Source organism: Microtus oregoni, unplaced genomic scaffold (assembly GCF_018167655.1).
Source record: "Microtus oregoni isolate MIOR12 unplaced genomic scaffold, Mior012 000007F_ref0000211, whole genome shotgun sequence".
NCBI classification, from domain to species: domain Eukaryota; kingdom Metazoa; phylum Chordata; class Mammalia; order Rodentia; family Cricetidae; genus Microtus; species Microtus oregoni.
In genome coordinates, this window is record NW_024543066.1 from 42,031,382 (window position 1) to 42,043,568 (window position 12,187).

The window sequence follows — 12,187 nt, forward strand, 5'->3', positions numbered from 1 at the left end:
ACATACCAAAACACTGTCAAAAAAGGGGTAGGTTGGTCAGGCGGTTGTGGTGCATGCACACGTCTTTAATCCCAGCAGAGGCAGGCAGATCTCTGTGAGTTCAAGGGCAGCCTGGTCTATGAAGCAAGTTCCAGAGCAGTCAGGACTATTACACAGAGAAAACACTAAAAATGGGGGGGGGGGAGTAGGTAGTAAGTCGGGGTTGTGGTCCAGTAGCAGAACACTGTGTCAAGCCCTAGCTAGCTTCAATCGCAATACCGGGAGTCCCTTTGGAGCAGGAAGTGGCCTTGAGGCAGTTTTGTTATTGGGGACAGGAAGTAAGCATCCTCTGGTACCCCGGTGCCCCCTTGCCTCTTCTGGATCAGGAGAACCGCTCCCTCCATCCTTACTCCTGCTTCTGCCTCCATCTTCCAAGTGGGGACCGGAGGCTTTCTGGCCACCTACTGTCCTGAAGTGTCAGCCAGAATCACCCTCTTCAGTTCAGAAGTCCATTCTCCCTCAAAAGGATGTGGTCTCCGAAAGGAGAGCTCCCATCCACACCACAATGCAAGAGGAATCTGTCTTGGTGGCTCATTCCAGTGGTCCCCACCCTTGCTCTTGGGGAAGCCTGACTCACAGCCAGCTCCAGCCCCTCACTCATCTCACCGTGTTCATTCCTCCTGCACATAACCTATGTGGACTCACCACACTCTCAGTTCGGTGATGCTCTTCTTCCTGATGCCATCCACTGTCTCCCTACCTCAGGGGACGTTGAAACTTCTTTGGTCAACTCCAGAACTTCCAAGAGACTACCCCCATCTTCTCTGGTCATAACCAATATCCTTCCCTGGAAACTCCAGGAAACGGGGGTTGAAAGGAGGAGCTAGTGGAAGAAGCTGACCGTCTGGTCACCATGGAAACTGGATGTGTTTCTCTGAAGATAAGCCTAGCTCAGTGGCTGGAGGTGGGAAGTAGAAGCATCCAAAGGGACCCAGAAGACACCAAAAGGAGGGGCTGAGTGGCCACACCTGGGAGAGAACGGTTGCTAAGAAAAGTCAGGGCCTGACCACACTGCAGCCAGAGTCAAAGGCCAAAGGCCCTCCTTTTCGAGAACACCGCCACTGGGGTCCTCTCCATTGTGGGAGTGACAGAAAGGCTCTCTCAGAGTGCAGTTGCTTAGGCTGGGGCTGTGGGTGGCTCAATGCTGCCCTCTTGTGGTCAATAAAGGAGTTGCCACACAACTGATAGGGTTCAGGACTACACAGACACCTGGTGGGTGGGAATAGGGTCATCTTCAAATTTGGCTTCTTTGTGAATTAGAAAGAGGGTCCCTGCACTTTCCTGAGTCTGTGCCCTTGCAGAGTGCACAGGTTCCACCATCAGTGAGATTTAGATCGTGAATTCCCTTGAAGAAAATGTATAAAATATAGGATTAGGTCAGAAGAAGCCAGTTTTTTTTTTCCTGACTATGGATTCTTGGGCAAGTCAGCTGACCTTTCTGGGCCTCAGGCAGTTTCTTTAGCCTGTGGCATGCACATTTGCTTATATTTTGAGAATGGAAGAGGAGGTTGAAAACTTCTGACCCTAATGGAGTGTCTGTTGTTGTTTTGATTGTTGGGGTATTTGTTGTGGGGTACCATGCCAAGGATCAAACCCAAGGCATTGCATTTACCAGAGAAGCATTCTACCCTTTGATCTACATTCTTAATAGATGCCTTGGTTCCTTGACTATCCTGACAGGATCCCACCTGCCTTCTGCTCAGTGCGTCCGCTGGCTAGTCCTCTAGTTGGATGGAGAGCGGTGGGTGAGAAGAGGCAGCTTCTCTTCTCAGCTCTTTCCCTCCCCATCTCCAGTTCAAACTGAACCGATTTCGTCCCTCTCACCTCTCAGGAGGTAGCTGGCCCTGCTGTGTGACAAACATTCCAAGTGGTAACTGCCAGAAACTTTAAAAGATTTGTTTTATTTTATGTTATTGTGCCTGCATGTGTGCATGTGCATCGTGTTCACACCAAGTGCCCATGCAGGTCAGACGAGGGCATCAGATCAGACATCAGATTGCAGGTGGTTGTGAGCCCCCTTGTGGGTGCTGGGAACTGAACCTGGGTCCTTCGCAAGAGCAGCAAGTGTTCTTGACTGCTGGAGCATCTCTCCAGACCCGGCCAAACATTTTTAGAAGACTGGATTGTTTTTTCTTATGGTGATGGCGTTGGTGATAGTGGAAATGCTAGTGACTGTTGCTTGTTACTGTTACTGTGGCTATTGATTTGTCTCTCGGATCAGAGGATATCAGATATATCAATATAATTCATCTATGTTTGCAAATGAGTGAGTGGTTGGATGACTAGCATAATCCTGGGGAAAGAGCAGTAGAGAATGGCTTAGTAGTTATCTACCCCAGCTTCCTTTCTCCAGTGCCAGGAATGCAATGTAGCTGTTCCCTGAGTGGGTAAGGACCTTCGAGGGTATTGCTAGCCCAAAGGAAGAGCAGCGTGAAGCTCCAGCTCAGGCTCACGTGTGGGTGGTGTTCTCAACCCCGCTATGTCAGGGAGAGAAAGATGTTTCATGGCTGGGGCTGGGGTGGAGACCTCCATAGTGTCAGGGGCCTCCCCATCCTGGTTGCACTGTGAGGAACTAGACTTCTCTGACTCTGATTACTAGGGGTAGCCAGATACTGTACCACCAAAGGCCAATGCATCACCCTGTGAGGAAGGAGAAACCACATGACCACCGTGACTTGTTAGACAAGTCTGCCCCAGAAAACCCACTTCTCCAAATCACATCCTCCTGCCAAATCTGGGGAGCTGGCACAGGAGACTGTCTATAAAGATTCCCCAAGAAAAAGCTGCTTCCCTGAAGATAATGAAGTGTACCCCCTTCCTACCCATAACCCTGGGCACTGATAGGAAAAGATAAAAAGACAAGAGAAATTGAGAAAAATAGGCAAAGGGGGGGGGGGGGACTGGAGAGATGCCTCAGCAGTTAAGAGCATTGGCTGCTCTTCCAGAGGACCAGGGTTTGATTCCCAGCACCCTCATGGCAGCTCACAACTGTCTGTGACTCCAGTTCCACAAGATCCAACACTCTCACACAGACATATATGAAGGCAAAAACACCAAATGTGTATAAAATTAAAAAGGAAGAAGTTAGTGGAGCACCAACATCCTTCCTTGTCGAAAAAAAGAAAAAGAAAAGAAAAATAGGCAAAGGGAAAGCCTTCCCGTCTGTGCTGCCTGGTCTTATGTCAGCTTGACAGGAGCTAGTTATCTGAAAGGAGGGAACCTCAATTAAAACACTCCATAAGATCCAACTGTGGGATAATTGGGGGGGGGGGGGGCTTGGAGACAGGGTTTCACTGTAGCTTTGGAGCCTGTCCTGGAACTAGCTCTTGTAGACCAGGCTGGCCTTGAACTCACAGAGATCTGCCTGCCTCTGACTCCCCAAGTGCTGGGATTAAAGGTGTGCCCCACCACTGCCTGGCAGGACATTTTCTTAACTAGTGACTGATGGGGAGGGCCCAACCCATTGTGGGTGGAGCCATCCCTGGGCTGCTGCTCCTGGATTCTGTAAGAAGCAGGCTGAGCAAGCCATAAGGAGCAAGCCAGTAAACAGTACTCCTCCGTATCCTCTTCATCAGCTCCTGCCTCCAGGTTACTCTATTTGAGATCCTGTCCTGACTTCCCGCATTAATGAACAGTGGTGTGAAAGTGTAGGTGGAATAAGCCCTCTCCTCCCCAACTTGCTTTTTGGCCATGGTGTTTCCTTGGAGCAACAGAAGCCCTAAGACACCATCACACGGACCTATGCGGTCTCCCCACAAAGCAGCCAGTTTGTTGCAGAAAAAGAAATACACTTTTTAAAGAATGCATGAATAGATAATGAAGACACAGGACTGAAAGAAGGGACGAACGAACATGGGATTAATGAATGAAATAAAAGGGAACGGGAAGGGTGAAATGATGAACGAATGAATGGGCGAAACCACACAGGAGTGAGTCAAGACTGGTAACCAGAGACTCCCAGCCTACGCAGGCAGCAGTCAGGGGGATTCTGAGGGGCGGGGCTCTACCCGGAAGCGCCTTTGAGGGGCGGGGCTGTGGGCGTGGTAGTGACTGGCCGCCACTTCTTGGGCCCGGGGGCGGGGCAAGAGAGAAGACTGGACTAGGGACCGTTCAGCTGCCCAAAGCATCCGCTGCCGTGGACCTGGCCGGAGCCCCGGACCTCTCGCGCTTCTGGACCGCTCCTTGCGTCTGCACAGCCGGGTAATGAGGCCTCTCGGAGAGGGACTCTGGTTCTGTTAGGCGGCCCCACAAACCCGGAAAAGCGCGCAGCACATCTCAGAGTTAGATCCCGCTGGACCCCGGACCCCGGGCTGGGGCGGCCGGCATGTCGGATGCGCGGAAGGAGCCTGACGAGGCGGACGACAGCCAGTGCGACTCGGGCATAGAGTCGCTGCGCTCTCTGCGCTCCCTGCCCGAGCCTGCTGCGGCCCTAGTCTCCGGACCATCGCACAGAGGCTGTCCACAGCCCTGGAGCCACCCTCCAGAGACCCACAAGGAACCAGGGGAGAAAGAAGATGCAGACGGAGAGCGGGCGGACTCCACCTATGCCTCCTCCTCTCTCACTGAGTCCTTGCCCTTGCTGGGGAGACCCGAAGTGGAGGACCCGGCCCCAGGCTCACCGCTGCCCCACACGGAGGTACTGAGCCCTCAGCAACTCGAAGCGCTCACATATATCTCTGAAGATGGAGACACGTGAGTAAACTGGCTAGTCCGAGATCCGCTGCTCCGTCAGAGGTTCCCCGGGAGCTGTAACTGACTGGGCATCCACCACCACCATCACCACCCAAGAGGATAGACCCTTCCTGGAAGGGCCAACATGCTTCTCTAAACTTAACTCACATAGCCTACTTTTAAGCTATAGCCAGGTTCACACCAAAAGACCAGAAACCATCTCCCTCTTTTAGGGGTAGGCAGAGCTAGCAGGGCCCTGGGAACCAGGAACACTAGCCAGAATCTTGAAAAATCTTCCAATGACCCACCCCTGGGAAGAGGAATTCTCCACACCAATTCAGTTTTTATTTTTCATGTTGGGAGAGGGGACATCCCTGTTTGCTCAATATTTGAGAGTCCAGGGTCCGAGCTCAGAATGCCCTGTCCCTAGGAAGAAAAGCAACACCAGCTTACGGTTGCCATTTGAGCCCAGGAAGCTGAGTTAAGGGTTACCTCAACTCCCAGGTTGCCTGTTTGGAATTGGTTGCAAAAGCAGGGTGCCTGGACTGAGAATTCTTTCCCCAGCAAACAGGGCAGCCAGCTGGATGCCCCAGCTCACTTCCTCTGCTGAGAAAAGGGAAGTGATGGCTTGGTGTCAGCCTCCCCAACACCCTGCACCTCTTGAGCTCCCCAAATTCTCCTCACTGTCCTTTCTTATCTCTTCATTTGCCTGTTCCTCCCCTAGGCCCTGTTGGAGTCAGGTGCAGCTGGACTAAGAGCAATCGAGTGGCCAGTATGAGAATTGGCCCTAGGTGGAAGAACAGGCTAGCAGAGGGAGTGACTGGGCTTTGAGATGACAGACAGAACAGGGGCTGTTTTAGTCCCAGATGAGAGGTGTGCTGGGATGCAGGGGGTACCTGTCCTGTGCCTGTTGGAGATACGGGGGGTCTCCACCCTGTGAGTGGGAGACAGGACGGAAGCCCTTTGTATTTGGTGCCTGGATCACAACCCCTTAGCCCAGAACCTCAAGAGTTTCGGGAGCTCCGTGCAGAACTTCTCCTGCTGCCCCCCTTTGTGAGCCTCTGAGCTCCAGGCTTGACTGCTCTGGCTAGAGACTAGAGACGGGGTGCTGTGTGCAGAGAAGCGTCGGGACTCCCCAACGGAGCTCTTTCCTCCTCTGGAGGTGGCTGGACTGTGGGAAGTGTGGAAGTGGGAAAGGAAGTGGGAGGAGGGGAGACTGAGGGAGAGAGGGAGGTGGCTGCAGGAATGTGACCCAGAGAGCAGGCCCTGGCCGAGGGGATTTCCAGAGTGGTTCCTCCCTCCCTCGTCACTCTCTCCTGGCCTTCTTTACCGCCTGCCTGCAGCAAAAGCTTGCCCTTCTCCTGCCTAAGTATCCCCTTCCCTAGCCCAGACAGGCCTTTAGCCAACTTGCCCCAAGGCAGCTGTCCAGGTTTGGGCGTTTAGCCCTAGCTTTCATTTTCCCCACCTGATGTGGGGAAACCCCGAGACTGGAACTTCCCATCCCAAATGCCCCAACTGCCCCATTGTCACCCCGTCCCCATCAAACACATTTTCTACACTGCACCAAACTCCCCCTGGAGCTGTGCTTAGGAGAGGGTTTCTGACCAGGCCTCCTCTGACCTGCCCAGGCTGCAGGATGGGCCTCTTGACTCCTGGGTAGGGCAACAGATCGACATGCCATGCTTGCTCTCTCCCCTCCCTTGGAATGTGTGACATTGAGTTGCCTGGGGAACCCCACATCTGCCTCCTCCTGTCCTCCCTGTTGTGGGGAGGTGGGTAACTCGGCCCTGGAAACCCCCTCTGAGTTCCGCCAGCAGCTCTCAGTTTAGCTTTGAGCTGCAGCTGGCCTGGCAAGGCCCTGGGGGCAGAAGGGAGCTGGGTGTGGGCAAGTCGGACAGGAAGGCTGTCGCCCTGTCAGCACCCTGCCCACATGCCCACCCAGCCAAGGCCTTCCACAGGTTAGCCGACAGATCTTGGAGCTCCCACCTCCAGAATCCTGGCTTCCTGTGACAACCCCTTACTTCCTGGCCCAAACTCTCACTTCCTGCCCTGACTCGGTTGTGGGTAGCGAGTTAGAGGCTGGTGCATTCATTCTAACCCCGAGACTCTGGTATACCCTCTCCCGCCTGGGCCCTGACCCTAGCCCTCTCTTGCTGCAGGCTGCTCCACCTGGCAGTAATTCACGAAGCCCCAGCGGTGCTGTTCTGTTGCTTGACTTTCCTGCCCCAGGAAGTTCTGGATATTCAGAACAACCTTTACCAGGTGAGTAGAGAGAGAGAAGGCTATGTCCAGATACCTGTCTGTAACCTGGCTACCAAATCCAGCAGCCAAACCAGAGGCCATAGGAAGCCATTTGCCAGACGAGCCAGCATCTGCAACACAGATGACCCAGTAAGATGTGGCCTCTGCCCACAGACTCATCATATATATAGTGCCCACACAGTAAGGTGCCCACAGACTCATCATATATATAGAGCTCACATAATTCTATAACATGGTAACAGCTGTACTGAAGATCATATCAGCTTCAGTGGGGGCTGGTGACTTTGAGGGACAGGCAAGGAAGGCCAAATGAAAGAGATGACATATTTTTTTAATTGTTTTTATTAAGCTATATATTTTTCTCCGCTCTCCTCCCTTCCTTTCCCCTCCCCTTCTACTTTCTCCCATGGTCCCCATGCTCCCAATTTACTCAGGAGATCTTGTCTTTTTCTACTTCCCATGTAAATTAGATCCATGTATGTCTCTCTTAGGGTCCTCTTTGTTGTCTGGGTAAGAGATGACATCTTAACTGAGTCTTAAAAGAGGGAGTTGTCAGAGAGACTGCCCTGGCTGTTCTGTCTTTCTTCCCCTCACTCAACCCTTGCAGACCAACCTTTGAGGATAACACAAATATCTCCAGAGGATGAAGGATTAAGATCAGGGAGCTCTATTTCCCTTACCCTGCTACCAGAATTGGAGTCCCAAGCATTTGGGGAAAGACTTAGGAATAATTTCATGAAAGATCCAACTCTGGCTTTTACAGTTACTTTCAGAGAAGATGCTAGGACTTAAAGATGGCTGTACCAGGCTGGAGAGATGGCTCAGTGGCTAACAGCACTGGCTGCTCTTCCAGAGGTTCAATTCCCAGCAACCACATAGTGGCTCACAACCATACATACATACATGCAGGCAGAACACTGCACACATAACAAATAAATAAATCTTTAAAAAACATGGTTGTACCCTGTCCCCAAATATGTTCTCAGAGGTAGGAGCCTGCTGCAGCGCCCTGTGACCCTGTGACCCTCTGTGCCTACAGACAGCACTCCATCTAGCTGTTCACCTGGACCAGCCAGATATAGTTAGAGCACTGGTGCTGAAGGGAGCCAGCCGGATACTACAGGACCAACACGGTGACACAGCCCTGCATGTAGCCTGTCAGCGCCAGAATCTGGCCTGTGCATGCTGCCTGCTGGAGGAGCAGCCAGAGCCAGGCAGAGAGCCATCTCACCCCCTGGACCTCCAACTGAAGAACTGGCAAGGTGCATGTAGCTCCAGGGCCTGAGGGGTAGAGGAGGGGTAAGGAAGGGCCCAAGTGACCCTGCCTGTTGCTGTTCCTCCCGGCTAAGCACATGAGCACTCAATATGTCCTTACTAAGGGACCCAGTGAATGACTTGTTTCAGAATTTCCCCAGTGCCTGCGGTGTGTGAGCAGAAATCTAAATCCTAAAGATATTTAATTTATTAACAATTAGATGAACAAATGATCTCACTTTCTGTGCGCCACACATTGCCCTAGGAGCAAAACCATCTGCGAGCAAAACCAAGGAAGAAAGAGACAGCTGATAACTACACAGAGCAAACTCTATGTGTGTTTAAAGGAAATGGGCGTTGGTGGGGAGCAGAGGGAGGAGAACTGAGATGGGGGGGTGGCTTTTTGTAGGGTTGTCAGGGAAGTCCTCAGAGTCAAGGACCTTTGAACAGAAGAGACTGGAACGTGATTTAAAAAAAAAAAATGGACGTTTCAATCTAGGTCTCTATTACAGGCAGGCTTGGAGAAAGGAAGGAGGTTCTAGCCAGGAGGGAAATAGCAAAATAAAGTAAAATAAAAGCCATGGGGCATATAGGAAGAAACCACCCGTGGGTAGAGACTGGGCCATGAGGATCCCCAGGCAGGTGAAAGTCTGGAACTACCAGGCGTGGGGTGTCTATTGGAAGAATGTGTGCATTTGGGGCTGTCACTCAGCAACCTGACCCTCGAAGCATGAAGGTTTCAGTAACATGACTGAACAAATGGAAACTTTGAGTTCCGCTCCTCTCAGACTTCTGAGGGGGTTTTGGGGAGGTTGTATTTTAACAGTCCTGTGATTAGAGGCATTGAGTAGGCAGAGTCCCATGAGGCCAAAGGGTTGGGGAGTCCCTGAAGAAAAGGATCAGTAGACACCAAACAGCAGTCCCCACCTACTCCACCCCAGGTCTGGCCTGTCTCCACATCGCCACATTGCAGAGGAACCAACCCCTCATAGAACTGCTGCTTCAGAACGGAGCTGACATTGACGTACAGGTGAGGGCACCAATCAGGGCGCCACCTGGCCCGCCACCTGCCACCATCTGCTCTAACTGCAGGTCCCCACTAGTGTTAAACTCTAGAGCTCAGGCTCAGCCTGTTACCTCTTGACCTTCCTAACTGACACCCCCATTCATCTCCAGGAGGCCACCAGTGGAAAGACTGCACTGCACCTGGCTGTGGAAACCCAGGAGCGCAGCCTGGTACAGTTTCTGCTCCGGGCTGGTGCCCGGGTAGATGCCCGCATGCTCAATGGTTGCACGCCTTTGCATCTGGCAGCTGGCCGTGGCCTCAACAGCATCTCATCCACTCTGTGTGAGGCTGGTGCAGACTCCCTGCTGTTGAATGTAGAAGATGAGACACCCCAGGACCTGGCTGAGGATGTAAGAGACAAACGCTCTGCCTTGCAGGGCCTCCCACCCATAACAGAGTTGGGCTCTTTCAACTAGGCAAAGGACCTCTGTCTCATTCACTAAGTTAACAGTGCTGGGATCAGGTTGGGAGTGCAACTCAGTGGACAGATGGCTTGCTTAGCATGTAAGAGGCTCTGGGTTCAGTCCCCAGAACCACATAAAGTGACAATTACCTAGAATTCAGCACTTGGGGAATGGGGGTGGAAAGATCAAATACCGAAGGTCTTCTTCATCTATATAGCAACTTCAGGGCCAGCCTCAGCTCAACTCTTCCGTCTCCCCGAAACTGCTAGGGCAGAACAGGACTGAAGCTTAACAACCGTGACATCTTGGGTTGTTTTTGGCCCTCAGCCAGTTTCCTAAACTAGCAGGCCCGAAGAGCCCAAACCTGGACTCTCACAGGAGTGAATCAGTGAGCACCCACATGGAAGACAAAGCCATGCTGAGGCCCGGGAGAACCCAAAGAGCAATACCTGTCTGTACACGGCTTCAGCAAATGCCTGCAGCATACAAACCTATACCTGGTCCAGGTCTTAGACCTTTTTTTTTATTTTTTATTTTTAAGACAGAGTTTCTTTGTGTAACAGCCCCGACTGTCCTGGAATTCACTTTGTAGACAAGGCTGCCCTCAAACTCACAGAGATCCACCTGCCTCTGCCTCCTGAGTGCTGGGATTGAAAGTGTGCGCCACCACCACCTAGCAAAACTCACATTTTCTTTTATTTTATCTTCTTTTCTTTTTTTTCTGAGACGATTTCTCTATAGCTTTGGAGCCTGTCCTGGAACTCACTCTGTAGACCAGGCTGACCTTGAACTCACAGAGATGTGCCTGCCTCTGCCTGAGTACTGGGATTAAAGGTGTGCGCCTCCTCCCACCAGCAAAACTCACATTTTCTATACATAAAAAAATATTCAGCCAGGTGTACCGGCACATGCCTTCAGTCCCAGCACTTAAGAGGCAAAGGCTCTGTGAGTTTGAGGCCAGCCTCCTCTACGATGAAGTGAGTTCCAGGACAGCCAAGGTGGTTACTCAGAGAAACCCTGTCTAAAAAACAAACAAAGTATGTAATGCTCTTCTTTCCCCACTCCCCCAATACCACCAACAAAGAATAGTCCAGTGGGCTAGATCAGCTCTAAGTCACTCCTGGCTCTGGTATTCTGCATGACTTACTATAGAGTTTGTCTAAAGCCTTGGGGCTCTGCCATACCCAGGTCACTCACTGTCTGGGAAGTTAGTATTGGCAGGGTTCCTACCTGCTCCCTACTGCCCTCTCTCATGACCTTAAATTAACTCTGTTCCTCTCCATTGTCTTCCTCAGCTCCTTTCTTATTTGCCCTTTGATGACCTGAAAATCTCCGGGAAGCCACTGCTGTGTACTGACTGAAGCCAGGCCAGGGGTCCCACCTTTTCCTACCTGGAAGCTGGAGCCACAGCTGCTGCAGTTGGGGCCCAAGCAGCATGCCCCTCCGCAGAGGCCAGAGCATGGGGGCTAGTGTAGTCCTAACAGGAGAGGAAGGATTGCAAACAAGGAAGCCTGTCTGGAAGGAAGAACTTCCCAGGTGGACAGGATAGAGATTCTTGAAAGACCCTCAAAGCCTGCTTGCTTCTGTTGAAGATGGCATGGGCTGAAACTGACAACCATCAGGAAAACGGATGAGCAAACAGGACCCTGAGGGGCCTTACCTAAAACCCCTTTGTGAGCATGCTTGGGACTGGAGGTTGAACGTAGAGCCTCCCAATGGTAGGCAAGCTTACTATCAAGTAGCTCTGTCCCCAGCCTTCTTTTTACTTTTAATTTTGTGGCAGGGTCTCACTAGGTTGCCTGAGATGGCCTGGAACACACTCTGTAGCCCAAGCAATCCTTGAACTAGGATCCTTCTGCTTGGCCTCCTGAGTAACTGGGATTATGGGTCTGATGGCAGTGGGCCCAGAAAAACACACATGTCTAAAGACTTCATACATAAGGCTCCAAACTGAGCCTTTGGAAAGGGATAATTCTGTAACATGACACTAAAATGGAAGAGAGAGATTTAAAAAAAAAATGTTTCCCTTCTACAATTGTTTGTTTTGCATAGGCAGGCGGGACCTGTGATCCTGGGGTAAAGACAGAGACGGGGAAGTAGGGCCTTGTTGTTATAATTCTGCTGGCTTTCCCTGTCACCTGGGTAGCGGAATTATAACACTTACTGGGTAGGGTGGGAGGCCTGGGAGTTCTCAGGCCTGCTTCCTGCCAGCACAGACACATCTCCTTCATGTGGGAATGGTCAGGGATGGAGGAATTTGGAGACATGTCCCTAGAGATACTGGGGACATTGAGCACAAGAGAGCTGCTGCAACTCTACTTTACTTCCCCTTAGATTTCACACACTGAGGGCCCTGCTAGGTCAGGCCCATGACCGGCATGAAGAACAAGAAGAAATAAACCAACATAGTTGTGATGCTTAGTGCTTATAAACCCTAAGCAAGTGCATCCTGTGAGTGGGACAGCTATTAAAACTATAGACAACTAAATAC

General features: G+C 51.5%; 1 protein-coding gene across 1 annotated transcript; it reads left to right on the plus strand.

Annotated features, from left to right (window-relative positions):
• The first annotated feature begins 4,119 nt into the window (after positions 1 to 4,119).
• On the plus strand, positions 4,120 to 12,095 carry Nfkbie (NFKB inhibitor epsilon). Its single transcript, XM_041656105.1, has 6 exons — positions 4,120 to 4,731; positions 6,870 to 6,972; positions 8,012 to 8,234; positions 9,168 to 9,256; positions 9,403 to 9,642; positions 10,992 to 12,095. The coding sequence occupies exons 1-6, from the start codon at positions 4,364 to 4,366 to the stop codon at positions 11,055 to 11,057; spliced, it is 1,089 nt and encodes a 362-aa protein (XP_041512039.1). The 5' UTR covers positions 4,120 to 4,363; the 3' UTR covers positions 11,058 to 12,095.
• The last annotated feature ends 92 nt before the right edge of the window (positions 12,096 to 12,187 follow it).

Excerpts from the sequence above, each read along its gene's own strand:
- Nfkbie (XM_041656105.1), top strand. The coding sequence starts at position 4,364 with ATGTCGGATGCGCGGAAGGAGCCTGACGAGGCGGACGACAGCCAGTGC. Across the intron at positions 8,235-9,167 it reads CCAACTGAAGAACTGGCAAG|GTCTGGCCTGTCTCCACATC; the intron begins GTGCATGTAGCT and ends ACTCCACCCCAG. Across the intron at positions 9,257-9,402 it reads GAGCTGACATTGACGTACAG|GAGGCCACCAGTGGAAAGAC; the intron begins GTGAGGGCACCA and ends ATTCATCTCCAG.